The sequence below is a fragment of the Gastrolobium bilobum genome, unplaced genomic scaffold (genome assembly GCF_033153095.1).
Source record: "Gastrolobium bilobum isolate Gb01-03AN ecotype WA unplaced genomic scaffold, APGP_CSIRO_Gbil_v1 utg98293, whole genome shotgun sequence".
NCBI classification, from domain to species: domain Eukaryota; kingdom Viridiplantae; phylum Streptophyta; class Magnoliopsida; order Fabales; family Fabaceae; genus Gastrolobium; species Gastrolobium bilobum.
This window is the reverse complement of record NW_026898522.1, coordinates 28,714-53,331: the sequence shown is the minus strand read 5'-3', so window position 1 is coordinate 53,331 and position 24,618 is coordinate 28,714. Positions and strand designations below refer to the sequence as shown.

The window sequence follows — 24,618 nt, the reverse complement described above, 5'->3', positions numbered from 1 at the left end:
TAATATACTGTAGTAGGTTGGTAGTAACTTTTCATGCCTTATAATTTTTGTTTGAATAGTATTGACCGGTTCATCCCATACTCATATAATTCTATTCAAGTGAAATATGACCATATCAACGGCAAAGCTTTTCTTTCAAAATTTTAACACAATTGTGCTTCTAGAAATTCAAATTGGAAACCACTAATTAAGGGGGAACAATCTTATTAGTTGATTTGGTGGCCAATGGCCATGCCTTATAATTCAAGTTAGACTTTTGTAACCGAAGATGTGGAGAGTTTGTGGTAATTTATTCCAAATGGAAGTTTGCTACACACACGAATGTGAATGGACTTTGTCCCTTTTCAATGTATAAATTAATCAAAAGTCAAGTAAGTTAAAGAAATGCGACATATTCAAAAGTGATAAGGTTTTTAAGAGAGGGTTCATTTTTTCTGCAATTACTGCAGAGCTAGCCACAAAAGTCCGAGCATCCGATAATTAAGAAGCAAAAACAGAAGACCTTGTGATTCAATTGTATTATCAATATCTTAACGTGAATTTCATATACAAATAGTCTATGATGATTACTAGAAGAAGAGTATCCAAAAAGGGAAATTAAATGACTGGGTCGTAGGCTTATCGTTTCAAAGCCAATTTCTCTTAAGTTATCTGCAGTAAGCTTAATACGTCGTCGTTTTAGGATGAAAATTATAGTGTTTTTGTAATTTTAATTTATTTAAGAGTTATAATAGTCTTTATGTTTATAATTTTTTAAGATTTTAATACCAAAATGATGTCGTTTTGGGAATAAATACAGATAACTTTTTTTTTTGTATGCTTAAATACAGATAACTTATTTGCAGTAACTGCAAAAACATTTTTTCCTTTAAGAAATGAGAAGGTCAAACTTTATCAACGATAATGATAAAGAAAGAGGAAGGTTATATTTACCATTTTTTTAGTTACAATTTCTTATAACCATTCATTTTTGCTAATTTAACAGTAGATTTGATTATAAGAGATTGTAAGTAAAAAGATATAAATATAATCTCTCTCGTAAAGAAAACCTAATTATATTAATTTATAGAAAATGATTATACTTATCACCATTTTAGTTTTATTATTTTTACTACTTAATTAGTTACAATTGGATCAATCTAAAATAAATGACAGTTATTTTTTTCAATTTTTAATTGTTGATTTCAAAATAATTTAATGGTAATCAATCATGTAATAAATATAATCGTCCTTTACTTTATATTTGAAAAAAAAAAACCCCTAATCTTAGGAGAAAAAATAAAAATAAAAAACGGCAAAGAAAAACAGAGAAGGATATTGTAATAACCAATTAGAGTTATTACAAATGTTACTTTTAATCAATTTCATGGTTAGATTAATTATGTTGATCCAACAGTTATATATATATATATGTATATATATATTGGTTTTCCAAGGTATCCTCCAGCCGACAGCCGAAGACTAATCCTTTCGAGGCGGGAGATCACATTAAGTGGATAAACCTCTCCTAACAAAGTCTTTTTCATACGCACGGCCAGAGATCGAACCCCTGTCAACCTGTTTAATTATGATTTCTCATATTTAATATTTTATATTTATTTTTACTTTTATATTTAATATTTTTACATTAAATATAAAAAATTATAAACATATAAAGATAAAAATAAATATAATCGTTGATTGAACCCAATAAATGGAACCCAATCAAGATGGTGAAATTAGAAAACCAAACCAAAAACAATGAGGAGGGGGGTTAATCGTCCCCATGGCTAAAACCCTTAACCGGTAAAGACCAATTAAACGCAATGGCCCAAGTTTCAAACTTTCGTCATCTTTTCCTTCCTTCTCTTTCTCTCTCCAAACCCACATTCCATTTCCGTTTCCAATCCCAATCTCTCTTCACTGTTCTCGCCTCTTCTTCCTCAAGACGACACCGTAAAGTTCCCGCTCTCTATCTTGGTCGCAGAAACATCACCAGAGAAACCACGAAGCCAATGGAAGTGGAAGAAACCACCTCCGTTGGTGTTGGTTTCAACAAGAAAAGAGCTGAAGGCAGAGACAAGAATGATTTCCCCAAGAAGCACTTGCAATTGAAATCTCGCAAGTTAAATCCCATCAATACCATATCATATGTGCAGGTTACTAACTAAATCTCTTTCTGCTAATTTGATTGTTCATAGTAATTTGATGTCTTTTGTATTTTAACTTGTTATGGTAAGCAGAAGATTTCTATTTACAAATTTGTTTACTTCTGGTGTGAACCATAGATATTGGGAACTGGAATGGATACTCAAGATACTTCACCTGCAGTACTGCTTTTCTTTGATAAACAAAGATTTATATTCAATGCAGGGGAGGTAAGTCTTGTCTGAGAGTTGCATTAGAATATTCTATGATATTATTATCTGTTTTCTTATCTCTGTCTGTCTTTAAGTTTATTGTCTAACTCTTTTTTTTATATTTTATCATTGAATGTTTAATGAATGCCTTCTAAAGATTTATTGAAATGAATTTATGTTGTATTTCATTCAGGGACTACAACGGTTTTGCACGGAGCATAAGATAAAGTTATCAAAGGTGTTATATATCTTGAACTTGAACAACTTTTTTCTTCTAATGTGATTTTATATCTTAAGCATTACTTATTATGAACTCATGAAAAGATATTTTGTTACAATTTTGCATTTCGTATTCTTACTGTTGTTCATCTTTCTTCAGATTGATCACATATTTCTTTCTCGAGTCTGTTCTGAGACTGCGGGTGGGCTTCCAGGTCTGTGTCTAGGATTATTAATAATCTTGTGGTTTTAGTCATTTTCCATATAATATAAGGCAGAAGATAGCATATTTTCCTAACTAAGATACTAAAGTTTGATATTTAAATTGTAATTATGCTTTACTGAACTACTGAAATTTGATATTTAAACTAGCGATCCAACGAGAAGAGCCTTTGAAATACTCATAATTGGTCTTTAACTCACAGGTTTACTGCTTACTTTGGCTGGCATAGGAGAAGAGGGGATGTCTGTAAGTAGCAGATTAACTTCATATAATCCTCCATCTCTATCACATATATTTGTTATAAATGATAGTTTCTTTTAATTTGCAGATCAATGTATGGGGCCCTTCAGATTTTAAGTATTTAGTAGATGCCATGAGATCTTTTATTCCCAATGCTGCCATGGTTCACACAAGGAGCTTTGGGCCCATCTTCAGCACTGATGAGTCCACTGTGCTGTGTCAAAGTAAGCTTTTGGATCCCATTGTTCTTGTTGATGATGAGGTGGTCAAAATATCGGCCATTATCCTACAACCAAACCTCTCTGAAGGTCAATTCCTGACACCTTCTGAGAGTCCTTCACAAAAGAGGATGGATCATAGTCCAGAGACCCTTGACTCCTCCAATGGAAAAAAGCAGCCTGCCTCAAAGCCTGGTGATATGTCTGTAGTATATTTTTGTGAACTGCCTGAGATCAAGGGAAAATTTGATCCAGAGAAAGCTAAGGCCCTTGGTCTCAAACCTGGGCCAAAGTATCGTGAACTGCAACTTGGAAATTCAGTGAAATCTGATCGCCAGAATATCATGGTGAGTCTCAAAACTGTAATACATTATTTACCCAAACCAGGGTAGAAGGAAATTTAGAAAAAGAATTGGAATTTGAGACAGATAGATTTCAATTACAATTTCACATGGTTTAGTTTACTTTAATTTGACGGGCTTCAATACATCTTAAGTAACTGTTGTCTGCCACAATAGGTTCATCCAAGTGATGTCTTGGGTCCTTCTGTTCCTGGTCCCATTGTACTCCTTGTCGATTGCCCAACAGAATCTCATTTGGAAGCATTAATGTCTGTACAACCACTTGCTAGTTATGGTGATCAAGTGAGCAACCTGCCAGAGGCTAGTAAGAGTGAGACGTGTGTAATTCACTTAACTCCTGCATCTGTTGTAAGTTGTTCAAATTACCAAAAATGGATGAAGAAATTTGGTTCTGCACAGCATATCATGGCTGGACATGAAAAGTAAGGTGTTAATTTTCTTTCTAGTCCTTTTTCTGGTTCTCATACCTGCTTTATTAGAATTACTCCTGGTTGCTCATGCTGTTTGCAGGAAGAATGTAGAGATTCCCATTTTGAAATCTAGTGCAAGAATTGCAACACGACTTAATTACTTGTGTCCTCAACTCTTTCCAGCTCCAGGATTTTGGTCTCTTTCAAATCATAATTGCTCAAAATCGGGCTCTCTTGCTTCAAGTGAGGTTTGTCAGAGTGTGCTAGAGGAGGAAATTTGTTTTCCTGGACAATGATTGTTAAGACTCATATGAGTCTATTAAAGTGTTTGATTTGATTCTTTTGCAGGGTTCTTGTTCAGAACTTTCTGAAGCCATTTCTGCTGAAAATCTTCTCAAGGTATGGAAGGTTGATGTGGAGTCGTGGACTAGCTGTTAACTTATTTGTTCTCATTGAAGTCAAAATAATTTTCTTGGAGTCTGTATAGCTTCTAATTGTGATACTCCATGCCTTTTATGAACTCCTTATAGCTAATAACAAGATTTATTGATGAAAATTCTTTTGAAAAAGAAGAGACTATTATTGTTAATAACTTAGAGCATTATGATTGTACCTAATGGTGCTACACAAGCTTAAGTAGTAATCATCTGATTTTTAACTTAATGAGTTTCTGACGTTCTAACTTTTTGTCTTTGAACAACTTTTAATTATTTGGGTCTACCACTGAGAGAGAATATAAGAATGGCATTCTTGTCAAATCTGTGGAGAATGATTTTCTAGTGGACCTGTTATACTTATGACAAAAAATATAATAAATACATTGAAGCAAATTTTAAAGTATCCGAAATTTCTGTAAAACTTTTAATATTTTAGAGCACATTCTTTTCTTAGGTCTTCCACTTGATCCGCTTTTCAACTAGAGCTTCTATTGATCTTCTTCTCACATGACTAAATCACCTTAGGAGAGTTTCCATCACTTCTTCTCCTTGATAGGTGCTGCTCCAACAATCTCCTGGATACATTTGTCACCTTAGGACTACAATTTTACTTCTAGGTTCTTTATGTCTTGCTTTTATCAAGTTCATATATTGATAGATATATTGCTCCATGTTAATACAGTTTACTCTGCGTCCTTATGCTCATATTGGGTTGGATAGAACTTGTATTCCAACTACAGTGGCTTCCTCCGAAATCATTGATGAGTTACTATCAGAGATTCCAGAGGTTGTGGAAGCAGCTCAGCATGTAAGTCAGCTCTGGCAACAATCCAGTCAGACAAAGGAAGATTTAATACCTGTGGCAGATCATAAGATGATGATTGAGGAGCCATGGCTGTGTGCAGATGGTATTCCTGCTTGTTTGGAAAATATAAGGAGAGATGACTTGGAGATAGTTCTTCTTGGAACTGGGTCATCCCAACCATCGAAGTACCGAAATGTAAGCTCAATATATATAAATCTTTTTTTCAAGGGAAGTTTGCTTTTGGATTGTGGTGAAGGAACCTTGGGACAACTTAAAAGAAGGCAAGTCTATCCAGATTCCTAACATTCATGTTTATAGTACTGCACTTATTTGCTCTTTTAATATAAACTGTTGGTTGGTGTATCCCTTGTAAACAGATATGGTGTAAGTGGTGCTGATGATGCTGTGAGAGCTTTAAGGTGCATTTGGATTTCACACATTCATGCCGATCACCATACTGGCTTGGCTAGGATTCTTGCTTTGCGCCGTGATTTGCTGAGAGGGGTGCCTCATGAACCAGTTCTTGTTGTAGGACCAAGACTGCTTAAGAGATATTTAGATGCATACCAAAGACTCGAAGATTTAGATATGTTGTTTCTTGACTGCAAGCACACCACGGAAGCTTCATTGGATGCTTTTGAGGATGGCTTCCATGGAGTTCCAGTTAATTCTCAGGATGTGAACAATAATAATGGTGAAGTAATTGCATCAAAAGTTGATTCGACTTTGTTTGCTAGAGGATCACATATGCAAAGCTATTGGAAAAGACCAGGCAGTCCTGTTGACAAAAATGCAGTTTCTCCTATCCTAAAGAAATTTAAGGAGGTAATCGAGGAAGCTGGTCTGAAGGCCTTGATTAGTTTCCCCGTTATACATTGCCCACAGGCATTTGGTGTTGTTCTAAAAGCAGAAGAGAGGGTTAATAGCGTCGGAAAAGTGATACCTGGCTGGAAGATTGTATATTCTGGTGACACAAGGCCCTGCCCAGAGCTAGTAGAAGCATCTCAAGGTGCAACAGTACTTATACATGAGGCAAGTGTTTCTATAAATCAATTGATGTTGTCTGAGCTTGTAATGCATTAGCATTAACATTTGCTGGGAATATCTTGAATGGATATGGAATGAGATCAATATGAGAATTAGGTATTGTTTTTAGGCTACTATTGCACAAGTATGCAGTCTTGAGTATTATAGTCTTCCCTTTTTAGGGTGGGGTGGGATGGGCTGGTTGAAGTCAATCTCAAATGTTAGTAATGTTATCCATATTTCAGATCCAACAATGATACACAAGCCTTAAATCCAGAATTTCTTGGTCCAAGAGGTAAATCTTTGGTCAAACTAACCGGCTTCCACATGAATTAACTTCTGCCCTGTAGAACCAAAGCTTTAGCTTCTTTTTCCTCACTCTGTTTCTCAAACTTGGATTTTCTCTGGCTTACATCAGAATTTGTATCTTGAATGATTCCTTTGGGGAACATAATTTTTTTTTATTGAATAATTACATGTTTCTTTGTTTTGTTTATAAAATAATAATCTTATTTATAATCCTTTTGCTTTAATTCCTTCAATGCTTTAAGTCCAGCAATATATATTATCGTCCATGCTAGTTTTTTTTTTCTCTTCAACATAGTCCATGTAAACTCAATCTAACTCTGTAGAGGACTGTTCGTTGCTTAATGCCATCATTGGTGCAATCTAACTTAACATTAGCTAATTGATGCAGGCAACTTTTGAGGATGCTTTGGTAGAGGAGGCTATAGCCAAAAATCACAGCACCACAAATGAAGCTATAGAAATGGGAAACTCTGCTAATGCATATCGAATCATACTTACTCATTTCAGCCAAAGATATCCAAAAATTCCTGTACTCGATGAAAAACACATGCATAAAACGTGTGTTGCATTTGACATGATGAGTATCAATATCGCAGATTTGCCCCTGCTTCCCAAGGTTCTTCCATATTTAAAATTACTTTTCAGAAATGAAATGATAGTTGACGAATCAAATGATGTCGTAGATGCTGTGTCTTCAGCTTTTTAACAAAATGACTCAATTGTATTATTTATTTTTGTTTGCATATTCTGATTATATCACTATATCAGGCCGTGCAATATGGTTCATTTTATCCATGGATTGCCATTGCAGTTTTCCAACATAAGAAAAAGGATTTCCGTTCTTAGATTTTTTCCCTTGGGTGCACTTTCGAGTGTGTTCAAATTATTTGTTAAAGGGTGATTATATTTACTACCATTTTAGGTTTATTATTATTTTTTAATTAGTTATTGTTGGATCAATTTGAAATAATAATAATAATAAAAATAATAATAATAATAACTGCCATTGATTTCAGATCAATCCAAAAGTAACTAGACAGGTGGTAGGAGTTGTAAGCCTAAAATAATAATAAGTATACCAGTTCAGCTAAAATTACATTTAGTGAGGTTTTTCAGTTTTTAATGTAGGGTACATGAATATAAATGCAAGTTACATTTTCGAAAATAAATTGTTTAATAATAATTTTAAAAACTATTAAAATCAAACACATACAAATAGAAAATTATTTAATGAAAAGTCATCCAATATATGTATATATATAAATAGATAAAATAAATAAATTTAATTGTTAATTGGCTACTGTGTTCCGGATGGCTCAACGTCACAATGGCTCAATGGCTTAAGCCCAAAATCTTTTCACCTTATCCACGTCAGCCCCACCAGTCTTCCAACTCTTCTGCCTCATAGGCAATTGCACTCCCTACTCCCTAGGTGAGACACGAAAATGTCTCACTTTGGGACTTTAACTACCTGAAAGATCGCCCCAAATACCATAAGTGGAAACTGCCCTAGTGTCATATGCTGATATCGCCAGGCATATCGCTAGGCGCAGGGACTGTGTCACTGCTATCATAACAGTGATGCAACCACCCCTCGACTGATCTCAAGGAAGGTTGACCCCCTCCTCACCAACCCACGGGAGATGAGGATCTCCTTTCCCCTATAAATATGCCCCTCCCTCACATAAGGAGGATATCTTATGTATCGTTATTCTGCCCATTTACATTGAGTCACACATACACACACCCAATCCCCATTGTTAAATGCTTGCTTTAGACTTGGAACAATACTTTATAGCCTGGTCGTTACCTTTACTAGAGGTATTACCCATATAGTGACTCTATCCCTGAAGGGAACACAATTGGCTTATAGATCCCAACGGTACAGCTACTTTACCAAATTATGAGATTGTTAATTAATATTGGGTTTGGTGTTTGTCATTTTAAGAGGGAGATAGACACAAGAAATAAAAATCATGGGAGAGAAAGTAGATGATTTTTTTTTTAATTTAAATTTTAAATAATTTTTTTTTTTATGTCTGTCTCTCTCTTAAAATGACATAATTTTATGTCATTTAAAATGAGAAACACTTTTTCTATTAATATTTTTGAAAACATTGTGTATTAAAATTGAGTAACGACCAAGGTGCCCGTAAAGATAACTGTTTAATTTTCACGTATTAGGAGGGATTAGCGGTAGTTCCTGTAGGGAAATGGTCCAATTCAACGATGTGATTGTGCGGTCCCCCGATGTTGATAACTGTTTTACGGACGCAGTGTCCTCCATTCTCTTCAAACCTTAACGACAACTACCTTACAGTTATTCTCTATCTATCTATCTATCCATATGCATAGACTCAGTTATTTAACAAGTTATCTTTGATCACGTTCTTTATTTCGTGTTTTTATCAACCTAAGATCAACAATCATGGATATGCCTCAAAAAAGCATAGCGGTTGGCAAAGATGGACAATCTACTTCCACTTCCAAGAAACCCAAATGTGTGTGTTCTTCACTTTGTTATATGTCCTCTTTCGTTTTCTTCCTATGAATATGCTGTACGTCGTTATCTATTTCTTCATGCATGCGCCATTCTATATTATATGTGTTTACGTCGTGTATGTTAATTTCGTGGGGTAGCTTCAAACAATGGTTCATTCCAAGAAAATTATTATTTGTTACTTTCATTGAACTTGCCATGTCTAATTCGTTAAACAAAACTAAATGTCAATCCAACATCTTTTATTGTTATATTTATAAGGTCAATTGCTCAATGCCAAGTTTGTACATGCCAATTGTGTTGCATTATTGCTCATACAAGGTTTTTTTTTTTTTTTTTAATGGTAGATTCAAAATTCTCACAGCAAGAACTTCCTGCATGGAAACCAATTTTAACACCGGGATGGGTATGGTACATCATAACTCATTTTAGTTTTACTACTGGTTCATACGTATGCAACAATTTCAGGCATGGATTCTGGTTTGTTAATGTTGTAGTGATTTCATCTTTGTTTTCCCAGGTCATTGCCACATTTACTGCCATCGGAATCATCTTCATTCCTGTTGGACTTGCTTCATTGTTTTCATCAGAGAGTGTAACATCTCGTAGTTGTTTCCATACATATATATACTTACATAGTGTCAAATGAAATTTGGATGCTGAAACTGAATGTTATATTGACCAAGAAATACTGATGCAGGTGGAAGAAGCTATATTCCGATATGACGATAAATGCCTTCCTCCCTCACAAGCTGAAAGTGCATTGGCATATATTCAAAACGTTCAATCGAACAAGACCTGCACCCAAAAATGGATTGTTAGTAGAGTTTCTCTAACCTGACATTTTAAAATAAACTTCTCTATTCCAATGTTGTAGAGAATGTGTTTTGCCCTTTTTTTTTTTACCTTTTCCAGTTCCATATCCTTGTTTGATAACTGATGGGAAATAATTTGTTGTAAACTTTATAGGTTGAGCATAAAATGCAAGCTCCTATTTATATCTATTATCAGCTTGATAATTACTATCAGAACCATCGCAGGTATCTGCAATTTACAAGTGATATCTTCTTTTTTCCATATGCTTAGCGCTCCGTTTGGATGAGTTTTTTTCTCTTAAAAATTTGTTTTTTTTTAGGAAAAAAAGCACTTCTCACTTTAAATTCGTTCGTTTGGATGTCTATTTTTTAAAAAAAGTAGAAGTCACAAAAAAGTCAAAAACCTGCTTTTTAAGAAGCTAAAAATTTTAGCTTATAAAAAAAGCAGAAGTCAAAAGTCAAATATTTTTTTAAAAATATTAAATATTTATATAAAAATATAAATAGGTTTAACTTTTATAAAAAATACTTCTAAAATAAGAAAGAAATAAAAGTTACTTTTTTTATAAGCCCAAACAAATAGGCTCTAAGTGCATTTGATATTTGATGCATTGTTCTTTTTTAAATGGGAAAAACTACTCTTATGCAACATAAGAGTAGTTTTATCTCCTATAGACCCATAAAAAACAGTGACATTCTTTTTCTTTTTTGGGTAAATAGTGGGGCTCACCACATGTGTGTCTCCAGTATAAAATATCTACAACGTGAGATTAGATGAACCCTTTTTAAATTGCATATTGGTTAACTGGAACAATAGAAACTCATATTCATACTTAAAGGATTTCTATTTTAGTTATTCACAGCAATTCCTTGTCTAAGCTGTTCTTGATTATCTCCTTCCCCTGATGAAGATTACTTTTCATAAACTGTTGTTAATTGTTATTTATTGTTGTGCAGAACTCCATATATATGAATATAGAAAAATGATATTGGATTTTATTGTTGCAGATATGTTAAGAGTAGAAGCGACAAGCAACTGTGGAGTAAGGAAGCTGAGGGGGAGACAGGGAATTGTTTTCCCGAAGACAAAACAGAAAATAGTCAACCAATTGTTCCTTGTGGCCTAATTGCATGGAGTCTGTTCAATGACACATACAGATTTTCAATGAAGAACAAGGATTTGACTGTCAACAAAAAGAACATAGCATGGGGGAGTGACCAAGGGTCCAAATTTGGGTCTAATGTTTATCCAAAAAATTTTCAGAGTAGAGGTTTGATTGGTGGTGCAAAACTCAATGAGAGTATACCTGTAAATATTTCTTTCTTTTTTTTCTTTCATTTTTCATTTTTGTTTGCTTGTTTTTCTTGAGAAATAAGCTATATATGTGTTGTGGCATATATATATGCACCAGTTGAGTGAACAAGAGGATCTCATTGTGTGGATGCGAACGGCAGCATTACCAACTTTCAGAAAACTATATGGGAAGATTGAGGCTGACCTTGAAGTTAATGATGAGATAGAAATAGTAATAGAGAACAATTACAACACATACGAGTTTGGAGGCTATAAGAGGCTGGTTCTCTCAACCACAACTTGGATTGGTGGCAAAAATCCCTTCTTGGGGATGGCATACCTTTTCGTTGGTGGCTTATCCTTGTTCTGCGCTATAGGATTCATACTTCTCTATGTCATCAAGCCAAGGTAAAAGTATAACTAAATACTATGCTCATACATTCTTTCAATTATAATCACACTTAATTCTGAATTTTAAACTTTATTTGATGTGTATTGCCTCTGTCCCAAAAAAAATTCCACAATCAATATAAAGGAAGTATGGTGCTTGTAACCCTTTTTTCTCTTTCTCAAAATTTAGCATTTATTTTCCAATAAAAATCATTAAAAAAAATTCACTTAACATCTTAAATTTTTGAATTGAATTCATTTTTTTTATGATATTGATCATGAGGTTACGAGTTCGATTTAATAAATGCATTATCCACCTTTGTGTGAGAGAATGCGTTACAAAAATATAAAAATCATTCACTTAACAATTTATTCTTTGGATTGAATTAGTTCTTTTACACTAATATTTAAACTAAATTAGACACTTTATCCACATCATGATTATGATCTTAGGTAGATAGTAGAGAAAAGTTGATAAATAATTATGTTTATTCTACTTAGCAATTGCGAGCTGACATGGCTATAATGTTCTATGTGCAGACCTCTTGGGGATCCGTCCTACTTGTCATGGAACAAAAATCCAGTGAATATAAAATGATATGCGATGATTCCTATTTCTTAAGTTTGACAATTGACTATCTTCCGTTGTCATCTGTTCTTTGTGTGGCAAAGGCTCTGGGACGAGGTTTGATTGTTTGTTCTTGAATAGGTAAAGAACTTGAAACCTGAGTGTATATATATACGTTCCTCATTCATTTACATTTATATATATTGCAAATTTTGATCCGAAAATCGGCATGCAATATGCATTGTATGCTCATTGGGCAAAACTGTGTTCTGCTTCTCATGTTGAAAAGCATAGTAAATGATGAACATGGTTAGGTACGTTACTAAGCAAATTACGCATATTCACTGAACAAGATCAAAGTTCAAAGCTTAAAAAATGGCTTTAACTTTTCTAAAGTGAATGTAGACAAACATTCGTTCCCAAAACGACATCGTTTTGGGTTAAAAAATTATAATGAAAAAGACTATTATAACCGTGAAATAAATTATAATTACAAAAATACCTTGATTTTCGTCTCAAAACGACGTCGTTTTAGGCTCAATGTAGATAAATGATCTACATTAACAGTAGAAAAAATGAACCCTTAAAAAATTAGTGTTAATATCTTAATCGAGACCCGACAGATTTAAAGGACAGCCAATTGAAATTAATTAAAAGGTTTAAATATTATGGGTGGAATATGAAATAATTATCCAAATTAATAACTTAAACAAAAATTTATAGTCGATTTTGTATTTAACATAGGGATTAATATATTTTTACGTTATAGGAAATAATTTTATTTTCTACACAAATATAAAAATATTTAGGGTCCATATTTTTTTATTTTTTTTCACATAGGCCCATATAGACTTCACATCCATGTAGGAAATAATTTATCTCCTACAATACGAGAAATACTAATTCTTTTAACATAAACTATTTTGTACTGTGAAACAATTTTTTTTCTAAATTATATTTAGTATAAAATCATAAGTAAAATGAATAAAACATGAAGTTGATTTTATAAGACAAGGGGAACAGGGTCGGTGCGGAACATGTGCGGCAAGCTGGCTCCAGTTGCCAGGTTTATTTGCGCCTGCTGGTATTTTTTCTCAAATAGTTACATAATTATATGAGAAAAACATCTATCTTTTTAAAGATATAAATTTATATCATTTTAGATCCTAATCGTTGATTTCCGTCCATTAATGGTAATAATTTATTGAGTCAAACTTAATGGGCCAAATTTGTTATTAATTAATTAATAATTTTGATCCAATAAATTATAACCGTTGATGGATAGAAATTAATGGTTAGGATCTAAAATGATATAAGCTTATATCTTTTAAAATGACAGATGTTATTCCCTAATTATATTACTAATTAATAATGTTTATAAATATCAACCCCGTGGATATATACATTATTTATTTAAAAATGAATTTAAATATTAAAAAGGATAGGATATTATAACAACTAATTAGTGTTATTACCAATCAATTTTAGGTTATGTTTATTTTCATCTTTATATGTTATAATTCTAAATATTTAATGTGAAGCATTAAATATGAAAAATTATAATCATACAAAGGTGAAAATAAATATAAAATATTAAATATTAAGAATCATAACCATATAAAGATAAAAATAAATATAATCATTGGATCAACATAATCGATCTAATGGTGAAATTGATTGATAGTAACATTGGTGTAACACTAATTGATTGTTATAATATTCTTTTCTATATTAAAATAATAATTGAATCTCTTAATAAATTACCAGCTTCATAATCAGGGACTTTGACCATATTGTCACTTTTTAGGCAAAAAATTATTGTATTGCCACGCTAAGAAAAAAAATTGCCAAAATGCCACGTCACAATCTCGCTGGTCTGACAAGCGGGAATGGTCTGGACACGTGTCAGCGTCTGAATGGTCAACCATTCTCGCTGGGCTGACCAGCTAGAATGACAGAATGCTGACACATGGCAAAAGTACAAGCATTATCTGGATGTCTGTACTTTTGCCACGTGTCAGCATTCTAGCTGGGCAGTCCAGCGAGAATGGTTGACCATTCAGATGCTGACACGTGTCCAGACCATTCCCGCTTGTCAGACCAGCGAAGTTGTGACGTGGTATTTTGCCAAAAAAAATTCTGGCGTAACAATCTGATAATTTTTTATTAAAGGAGTGTCAACATGGTCAATGTCCCTCGTAATCATTACCCAATTTGGATTAACGGGTTCAACCTTTTGACAGCATTGAGTGACCTTTCATGCATATAGGCAATCGACAAGAAAAAGCATAAAAGGGTTTCCGAATTTTCGGGAATGGCGGCTTCCGCAACAACTGCTATTTATTTACGTATCTGCACATTTATTTATGTATTCCTCCTTGCCAATTTCCTAAGCAAATTCATATTCTTTTATTTTTTTAATTCATTTCAAGTTATTATCATTCTAAAATATTATTTTTTAATTTTATCATTGTTTATTGTTGATATTTTCAGAGAACTATCGAATAAATTTTTTTTAATAAAATAAAAAGAATAATTTAATTGAATATAATTAATGGAAGTTACGAAAATTATGATGCCAAATTCCAGACCATTTGGTGAGCCAATTAATAGAGAGCTCGTAATTAATGCCATCGTGTAATTCAGGAATCAGTTGAGACTAATTTCGCATAATATAATATAATTTTCGAAAATGAATCTGTCCAAAGAAGTTCGTATTTTCCTCTAGCAAACCCACTTTATGCATTTCATTATCAAAGGGCTTCATATTGATTTGTTATCATCTTTTTTTTTTTTTTTTCCCGAAGTAAAAGAGGTCATGTCAACTCTGCCACACTGACAAAGAAAACACACAAATTTACAACCCCATATAGGGGCTATTGCAACTAATGCTGCATCTAACAACATTGCCAGCCAATGGACCAATGCTCATTATATCTTTAATACATAAGCATCTACTATATACTATTCAACTATTGCAATAAACAAAGTTATAGCAAACATCTACCACCACTCTAATTCACAACTACTTCATTCACAACGTTAAGTCATAACCACCATTGGTCTTTCTTTGTTTTTTTAGTAGTGAAGAAGAACAAGATCAATGACCTGATCAATGGACTCCTCCAACTCACCTGATACAACCCCATCATTTGCTTTTAGACCCACAACTCAGAACAACTTCTTGAGAAGCCATTCTACAAAAGAAACCTTTTTCTCAGAGTTACTTCACTCCCCACCTCGCCTTTCTTATTGTCCTACTCTTTCTCGCAGCCTCCAAAGTTCTCCTCTTCATCCTTCATCCTTACCCACCACCAAGCTCTCTGATTCTGACCCTCAAACCACTTACCACTGTGCCTCTTCTGTCCTCAGAAACGATGGTCAGATCCTGTCTATAGCTTTGTCATCAAATGGTTTAGTCTACACTGGCTCTGATTCCAATCTTGTAAGGGTATGGAAGCTCCCTGACTTCACTGAATGTGGACAACTTAGGACCAAGGCTTGCAGGGTTGTGGCCCTTGAGACTTCCCATGACACAGTTTTTGCAGCCTATGGTGATGGCAAGATTCGGGTTTGGAGAAAAACTTGGGATAAATTGTTGAAGCATGTTCGATTGGCTACCATCCCAAAGACAGTTGGCTATGTCAGGAGCTACATTGCTGGCAAAGACAAGATTGTAAGTATCTGTTAGATTTCTAAATATGAGTGTTAAAATTCTTATCTGTATATCCTGCAATGTATAAGAACACTCATTTCTCATTATTTTGTTCTTCTCTATATTGTTAGCAGTAAGCACGCATTTATTGCTTATTGATAATGTTGACACTAGGTCCTGAAATAATTCAATGTTGTCTACCCACATACAAAGATATTAGGTTGGTTAGGTAATAATTTATGGTTACTTTTTCTATTATACTTATTGCCCTTCATAGTTCATACCATTCAGGGAGTTTAGCAGTGCAATGAGCCAAGGCTTATCAAACCATATATTCATAATTTTATGTCACTTGTTAATTAATTGACTCATAATCACTGATCTTAGATGCAATTGTTGATATCACTTTAACAGATGAAGCATAAGGGGCTAATCACATCAATGGCAATTAACACAGCAGAGGACATTCTATACACTGCTTCCCTTGACAAAACAGTGAAAGTGTGGCGAATCTCAGACTTGAAATGCATAGAGACCATCAAAGCACACCCTGAGCCAATCAATGCCATCATTGTGGCTGATGATGGAGTTGTCTACACTGCCTCTGATGATGCCACGGTCAGAGTTTGGCGTAGAAATTTTTGTAGCCATGACCAGCCTCATTCTCTCACAGTAACCCTGCACGCCAAGTATTCCCCTGTGAAAGCCTTGACACTAACCCAGGATGGAGGGATATTGTATGGTGGATGCAGTGATGGCTACATACACTATTGGCTAAAGGGTTGGTTTGCAGGGCAATTGCAATATGGTGGGTCAATCCAAGGGCACACACATGCAGTAATGTGCCTAGCTAGTGTGGGAAAATATGTAGTTAGTGGCTCAGCTGATTCAACATGCAGGGTTTGGGGTAGAGAACAAGATGGTCAACACACATGTCTAGCAGTTTTGGTTGGTCATAGAGGGCCAATTAGGTGTGTAACTGCTTTCATAGGAGGACGCTTGGTCGAAGATAATGAAGATAGTTGCACTATTTGCACTGGTAGCCTTGATGGGGTCTTGAAAGTTTGGCGAGTCACTCATACCAAGAATGTGAATAATCAGTGCTCATCACAAGCTGGGGTAAAGTATTTTGAACTATATAAGGGACTTCAATGAGCACTAGTTTGTAGTTTTTGTTGTATTCTTGACGCTTGACCCAAGTAGTTCAATAAGCAAAATGCAAAAATCTTCTCTAACTTTAAATTTTGACAATTTTAGCCTTCTAAATTTTTATAAAATTACTACTCTTGTCCTGGGAAATTAATTGCATATTCTTTTCTCTCTCTTTCTTTTTCCTCTCTCTCTTCTTTTTTCTCTTTACCCCCGACCCACATGAACCCGGTTCACCGAATATTTGCTCCATGATCATTTCTTTTTTTGTCTTAATAAACATAATAATATTCTAGTCATTTTGATGAAGGGTTTTAAAAAAACAAATAGAAAACAATGGAAGAAGTAATCATTGTCACCCCATTTATCTAAAAATTATGAGAATAAACAATTAATTTGAGAGGCGCCAGAGATTAGAAAATTTGGGGAATGTGATAGGTTTTATAATATAATTACAGATAAATGATGAGCTTATACTTTTTACCAAAAAAAAAAAATGAGCTTATACTAGTTGGAAAATGCAATCAAATAATTAAAACTGCCAGAGAAAACTACAATTTTATAATACAATACTCCAAAACTTGATGAACAATCAAACTTTGTAAAAGAAAAGAGGTATTGTAGCTCTTTGTTGAATGAGTTACATGATTAGCAGAGCGCTAGGTAGAAGAATCTATTGGCCATGCCTTGTGTTCTATGATTGCATTTCTATGCCACCGTTTGGATGTCCACCACCATGATTAGAATTTCTTCTCTTTAGTAACCGGTAAATGCCATAACATAGCAAACGCAAAACGCAAAGAATTGATATGGTGACCAAAGTTGATAGAAGATAGCCTACAATGGAATTGGAATTACGCCTGCATCCAAACAGAGCTCCCAGACACACCATGGCAGAGTAAGCATAACTGAAGTGAAAGATATGCTAGTTATATTGATGAAGAGTTAACGTAACACCATAACACCTTGTGTTTGCAAATTACTCTGAACTTTTCTGTGGAAAAGTTTCTTTTAAGAGTCTATTCTTGCCTTCAATTTAGACTGTTTCGGTGCCTTCTTTGTCAAATAAGGAATAACTCACAGTACTACCCTTTTAATACATATCGTTGCTTTCTATTAAAATAACATATAAGTTGAAAAATATATTATTATATGAAATAAAAGTCATATAATAATAATAATAATGATAATGATAATAATAACACGTGTTCAATAAGTAGGCATCTATCAGAAGCATTCCACTAGAAACTGTAACCCACTAAACATTTATTCATAGATGCTCTGTTCTTTTCTATTTTATGCTTTTCTAGAGATAGCAAGGAACAAAATATAACGTAGCTTTATTGAAAATAATATTAAAATTATTTAAAGAGAACTACTTTATTTGAAAATTAATATAAGGAAAGTGGTATAGTAAGTAATTTGAGCTGTAAAAAAGGGTAAGTTCATTCCGTTATATTTTAGCCCGTGCAAGTTAGGGTAAAAAGCTCATAGAATCAAATGATCCACGGTAATAAAAGCTCGCATGAGCTGAAAGCCTTATGGTTAGGGTTAAACAGTGGGCTATCTAAAATTACAATTTCACCAACAAAATTTGGCACAATTAATAGAGATATCTGAGTCACTTAAGCATACTGATAGGAATTCGATTACTAGTTATATGTAAGAAAAAAACTGTTTTTTTTTTTGGTAATCAAGAAAAAAGCTTTATAACTAAAAGTGAAAGCTACTTCGGTAATCTCTATGCCTCGAGTAAACCCTGAGTTCTAAACAAAAATTACAATTTCAAAAAAAATTATTTTTTATCACATACAATACATTCAAAATTATTTTAACAAATAAACAATTAACATTTTTGTAACTATTTTATACAAAATATAAATTTTTAATAATTTAAATTTCTTAATAAAACAATATTTATATACAAATACACAAATGAAAATATAAAAAAGAATAATATAATAAAAAATAAATTTTACTATCTTTGTTAAATTTCATTGTTAAAGAATATCATCAACAAAATCTTAATACTAGTATTGAACAATTTTTCTTAATATGCTATATATTTGAAAGTTAAATCATTAATTTTCTTCAACTACTATCGTTGTAAAAACCTCTTTACTTATTATTCATAAAACTACCAAGTACATTGTATATAATATGTTTCAGTGCAAATTTGAATATATAACATGTCAATAGAAAATTTTATTTTTATTAATACACAAATGAAATTCTCTATTGAAATATATTACCATTTAACAGTACTGAAAATTTTAATTTTATTGATATTATGTTTATAATTTATATATATTTAAATTTATATAATATATATGTATTTTATTTTTATTTTTTTAAAAATTTGATAAAGGAAAAAATTTGACCTGCGAACAAGTCTTAATCTAGTCCTATAAATCATATGGTTTTGGAGCTTATAAATCCCAATTAATTAAGGTTAAATCTAGAACATTGCAGTCAACTCACGAGCTTAACCTATTTTAACACCTCTTAATATTAGTAACGAGAATGATAAGAAGGTAATTGAAATTGACAATGACAGAGGTAAGTACATAATAAGATAAATCCTCAATAGTTTTGTTAATTAATTTACCATAGGCAAAGTTTAAGGTGATGATTGTCCACCTAATCCCTTTCTAACTCCGTAATTGATTGGAAATCTGGAATCATCTATTAGGTGCCTGTTTGGATCCTTTTATTTTTAAGCTAGAAGCTACTTATAAGCATAAGCTAGGCCAAACAGGTTTTGGAAAAAGCTCTTATAACGAAAAGCTCTTTTTTTTATAATGAAGAAAAGGCTGAAAATTAAAAGCTCCAAGGAGGAGCTTTTTTTTAGCCCTTATCTGTTTTTCTTGAATTGTGTGCTTTTTTTTTTAAATGAAGAATGATAAAGATAGAGAGAGAGAGATAATTTTCTTGAAATATGTGCTTTTAAGTAATTTTTAAGCTAAATTTTTTATGTAATTTCCAAACAGCTTTTAGCTTCTTTTTTTAAGCTTTTTTTTTTAGCTTTAGCTTATAAGTAGCTTCTAGCTTAAAAATAAGAGGATCCAAACAGGCTCTAGGTGTCTTTCCTGTAATATATTATTATAAATTTTCTAAATAATAATTATCAAAATTTAAAATTTCAAAAATGAGTATTATGATAATTAAATATTTTATAACATGATAAAATATGATTTGGTGATAGTGTAATAAAATAATTCTCTATATTATAAGTATCTGAGGCTCCATCTTTTCGTCCTTCAAATGATAGCCAAATCAAATCTTCATATTTCTGTGTATTGTAATCTATCTTTTTTTTGTTATCAAAAAAAAAAAATCTATCTTTTTTTCTTAAAAAAATTATGCCCATTATATATATTTCTGTGTATTGTGGTCAAGATTAAATTGATTAGTAATTGACGTTAATTTATCCCTAATTATAGAGTAGAACATAAATGAGAGTGTGTCTAATAGTTAGTTAAAATAAAAAGAGTAAAATTAAGAATAAAGAAAAAAGCATGACATCTCCAAAGTTATCGTCACCCTCACACCGCCATACCCATCACTCTGTCGACAAGATGTTGGAGCGGGCACTCTCCTTACGCCGCGGCAACTCTCACGGCGGCGACGACGACGAAGACGCCGCCGTCAACGGCGATGAATCGAAGACGAGGAAGCAGCAGAACATATTGTTTCTCGCCACCAATAGGGTTTCCAATTACATTTCCCGAATGGGTGGCTACTCCTACTACTGGCCTTGTGCCACCATTGCATTGTTCATATTCTTGGCATTCTTATTCCTCTTCACTTCTCGCCGCTTCGTCTGCATCTCCGATCCCGTCTCACGCGCCGGCTTCTACGGCCTCGACGGCCTCGAATCCGATTTCGGAGCTCTCGGCGTGCCCTGGTGTAAGTTTCTTTGCGCTGATCTGATCCCTTCATTCTCATTTTGGGGGTTTGTTATTTATTAGGCTTCTTTTGGATCGAGAGAAAAAGTTTCTAGCTTGGGAGTTGGGCGTTTCTTGTTTCTGGAATCTCTCAAATGAAATGCCACTTGGTTGAATGTTAAATCATCAAGAAAGAATATTTTTTAAAAAAAAAATTATATTTAATAATTCAATTTATTGTTTCCGGATCCTGATCCTTAATAGAACCCAATTCCATTTTGTTGCTTGATTGGTTGTTCGTGAACAGCTGTTTAGGGTTTGGCATTATTCTAGGGTTCGTTTGAATGCGGATGAAGACTCGTAGGAAGAGTATATATTAAACAAGCCAACAGTTCAAAGATAGCAATTTGGGTCTTTATTTATTATTAATTACTGTTATTATTACATAACACAAATTTAAGAAAGTGTTTTGTGGCCAAATTAATATTTTATGCACAAGCTTATCATTTTAACACTTTGGAGTTGAGAGTGAAATGTTGATTTCTCAGTGAGGTTCGTTTCCCTTCAAACAGTGAAGTTTGAAGTTGCATTTAGTTGACTGTGGAGAATTGGAGAGGAAAATTCGGTTATGCTGCGTGATATAATGTTAATAATGCAAGTCCCGGATTGGCAATTTTATTTCCTGTTTTTTCAAGTTCTTTGTTTTTAATTTTGAAATCTTTAATTCATACAGTTCATTGTTGTGGGATACTTATAATCTTATCCTTGGTAAAGGCAGATCGAAACATGGTAAAACTGTAGAATGGACATCGAAAGATCTGCTTAAGGGGTTAGAAGAGTTTGTTCCTATATATGAAACCCGGCCAATCAAAAACAACTTGTATGGGATGGGTTTTGACCACAGCTTTGGGCTTTGGTTTATTACCCGGTGGGTGAAGCCAGATCTGATGATCGAGAGTGGCGCTTTCAAGGGACATTCAACTTGGGTTTTGCGGCAGGCTATGCCAGACACGCCAATTGTTTCTCTTTCGCCTAGGCATCCAGAAAAGTATCTGAAAAAGGGACCTGCCTATGTTGATGGTAACTGTACCTATTATGCTGGAAAGGACTTTGTGGATTTTGGAAGTGTTGACTGGCCAAAAGTGATGAAAAAACATGGGATTGCAGACCTTAGTCGGGTTCTTATATTTTTTGATGACCATCAGAATGAATTCAAAAGGTGACTTACTAGATCTTTGAGATGCATGATTCAATAGTTGAGTACTTCTGATGAAATTGCTATTGCTTATTATTATTATTTTATATGTCTTAATGAGCAGAATTGAACAAGCTTTGAAAGCTGGGTTTCGGCATCTTGTGTTTGAGGATAACTATGACACTGGAACTGGTGACCATTATTCATTGAGGCAGATATGTGATCAATTTTATATAAGAGGTGTGTAAACTGTCACTTTTCTATTGAATTACTGTATTTTACTGAATTTTCTACCTGTTTGAGTAAGAAATGCATGTAATTTTCATATTATAATAGACATGCGTCAGTGTTATATTTCGTCTTAACATAGTTACAAAAGCTTGATAGGTTTCAATTATCGATTCTTGATGGGCATAGGCTTTGGCCAGACTAATGAAATATTTGACTTGAGGGAATGATGTGTTATGTTAGACTGATTGAGGGATTAGAAACTATAGACCTAATTCAGGAAAGCAGAAGAAAATATCAATGAGTTCTGCACTATTTAACATAAAAATTGATTTACTCAATACCAGAAAACTTTCTCAATATTTGGTTTTGGTTGCAAAATTATTGAGGTTAATATTTTGATAGGTGTTGTTGGCATACGGTCCAGCATCCAATTATTGGAAAACCTTTGGTTGGTTCCGGACAGCTGTTGATAATCCTTATAGTGGTTACATCTCTCTATTTTCAATTTTTAATATATTATTCTATCAGCATTAGGAATTACAGGTATGTGGTAACTTAAACCTGATAAGGAAATTAACTTGTGTTTTTGTTCCTTTGTTGATTTAAGGTGGGGGACACAGTTGCTTTAAAGACAGTGATGAAGCTAGGATCAGATCAAGAAGGAAGAAATTCTGGGAGAAAACAGTTGATATCGAAGAACTCTGTGGGCCAGGTGAAGCATGGTGGGGAGTTAGAGGCTACATGCGTGATAACTTCAATCATAGTAATAAGCCAATATCTTATGCACAACATTTCCAGAATAGCCGGTTTGTTGAATCTATTCTTGATTTGTACTGGGAACTCCCTCCGGTTGCTGGACCTTCCCTCACCCATCAAACCAGATATGATCCTGCTCGTGCACCCAGCCCTATTGTTGAAGATGGGCGTTATGGTTTGTTCCAAAGGCTTGGTTTGGCCAAATTTGACAATTCTGTATTTAATGGATACACTCAGATGGTTTATTTACAGATATCTGAACAATAATTTAGAGTTGCTTAGACACGGGTATGATGTAGTAGAAGGAAGTTTTGTACCTGTATTATGTATGAATTGTTGCTTCAGCCTGATTTGGCTTAAGATGTAGTTTTTTTAATGATTCTTGCCCTTTTCCTTTTTGAAATTCAAGCTACTCATCTTTTCTTTTTTTTTGGTACAGGCAAGCTACTCTTCTTTACCCACAGTTGTTCATGTCTGACTAACTTGATTGCCAGTGTTCGTTCCTATGTATCAGTAATCTTTCGTATTACTAATTTATTGTCTAACAAGTTCTGTCTTAACAATATATATAAATATGAAAATAAATAAATTATCAAGTACTTTATTTACCTGTTTCTGCACCTTATAAAATTTCAGCAGTTCAAAGTCATTTGAGATGGCCGCAGTAGTAAGCATTGTTGTCATGTTAAAACGCAAGTAATAATAGGTAGAAACGTAAGTTTTTGCGTTTATATTTAAATTTAATTATTTTATTTTATTTTTTAATAAACCCTATTTTTCTTTTTTTTAATTCAATTTTCTATTTTTGTGTTTTTAGAGTTATGTCTTATATAATTATATGATTTATATTTTTTAAATATGAAATTTTTCATTAAATTTTGAGTAGTGACTTTTATGAGTATATATATATATATATATATATATATATATATATATATATATATATATATATATATATAGGGTCAGGATCATTTTATATCAGTGTAAGTTACACTATTAATCTTGTCGGACTCTGATTTTTTAATAATGTGAGCCATTGGATACAAGTGGATCAATGGTCAAGATTGAGTGTAAGACTTCTAACTCTTGCACCGGTGTAAGAATATCCTGCCCATATATATATATATATATATATATATATATATATATATATATGCAGTTACAGATAAGTTATCGGCATTTACTCCCAAAACGACGTTGTTTTGGAATTGAAAGATTAAAAAATAATTATAAAGACTATAATAACTCTGAAATAAATTAAAATTATAAAAATATCATAATTTCTGCCCAATACGACTTCGTATTGGGTTTACTGCAGATAACTTATCTGCAGTAATTGCAGAAAAAGCGTACCCATATATATATATATATATATATATATATATATATATAGGGAAAAGTGTTTGTCATTTTAAATGGCAGAAAGTTATGTCATTTTAAGAGAGATACAGACACAGAAAATTTGAATTTTAAATTAAAAAAAACCACCAACTTTCTCTCTCTCATGATTTCCGTTTTTCTGTGTCTATCTCTCTCCTAAAATGACATAACTTATGTCATTTAAAATGACAAACACCAAACTCATATATA

The 24,618-nt window shown here is 33.1% G+C and overlaps 4 protein-coding genes across 5 annotated transcripts; all 4 read left to right on the top strand.

Moving 5' to 3' along the window:
• Window positions 1–1,838: 1,838 nt before the first annotated feature.
• Window positions 1,839–7,380, top strand: LOC133317026 (tRNAse Z TRZ4, mitochondrial). Of its 2 annotated transcripts, XM_061518819.1 has the most exons (14): window positions 1,855–2,138; window positions 2,268–2,357; window positions 2,533–2,577; window positions 2,719–2,773; window positions 2,984–3,027; window positions 3,110–3,329; window positions 3,387–3,586; window positions 3,758–4,023; window positions 4,112–4,254; window positions 4,337–4,410; window positions 5,131–5,281; window positions 5,315–5,534; window positions 5,631–6,285; window positions 6,977–7,380. In XM_061518819.1, exons 1-14 carry the CDS (start codon window positions 1,995–1,997, stop codon window positions 7,292–7,294), a joined length of 2,625 nt encoding a protein of 874 aa, XP_061374803.1. In that variant the 5' UTR covers window positions 1,855–1,994; the 3' UTR covers window positions 7,295–7,380. The 2 variants fall into 2 exon arrangements, with proteins under 2 accessions (XP_061374802.1, XP_061374803.1); XM_061518818.1 differs by having other exon boundaries at window positions 1,839–2,138; window positions 3,110–3,586; window positions 4,112–4,259; window positions 4,360–4,410; window positions 5,131–5,534.
• Window positions 7,381–9,016: 1,636 nt separating this feature from the next.
• On the top strand, window positions 9,017–12,185 carry LOC133317029 (ALA-interacting subunit 1-like). The gene is made up of 8 exons (XM_061518822.1): window positions 9,017–9,089; window positions 9,436–9,494; window positions 9,609–9,683; window positions 9,789–9,905; window positions 10,058–10,128; window positions 10,912–11,212; window positions 11,316–11,605; window positions 12,128–12,185. Exons 1-8 carry the CDS (start codon window positions 9,017–9,019, stop codon window positions 12,183–12,185), a joined length of 1,044 nt encoding a protein of 347 aa, XP_061374806.1.
• A 3,085-nt stretch (window positions 12,186–15,270) lies between these two features.
• LOC133317028 (protein JINGUBANG-like) lies at window positions 15,271–16,965 on the top strand. Its single transcript, XM_061518821.1, has 2 exons — window positions 15,271–15,831; window positions 16,225–16,965. The coding sequence occupies exons 1-2, from the start codon at window positions 15,271–15,273 to the stop codon at window positions 16,963–16,965; spliced, it is 1,302 nt and encodes a 433-aa protein (XP_061374805.1).
• Window positions 16,966–20,506: 3,541 nt separating this feature from the next.
• LOC133317035 (uncharacterized) lies at window positions 20,507–23,416 on the top strand. Its single transcript, XM_061518830.1, has 4 exons — window positions 20,507–20,868; window positions 21,621–22,065; window positions 22,166–22,281; window positions 22,880–23,416. The coding sequence occupies exons 1-4, from the start codon at window positions 20,538–20,540 to the stop codon at window positions 23,293–23,295; spliced, it is 1,308 nt and encodes a 435-aa protein (XP_061374814.1). The 5' UTR covers window positions 20,507–20,537; the 3' UTR covers window positions 23,296–23,416.
• The last annotated feature ends 1,202 nt before the right edge of the window (window positions 23,417–24,618 follow it).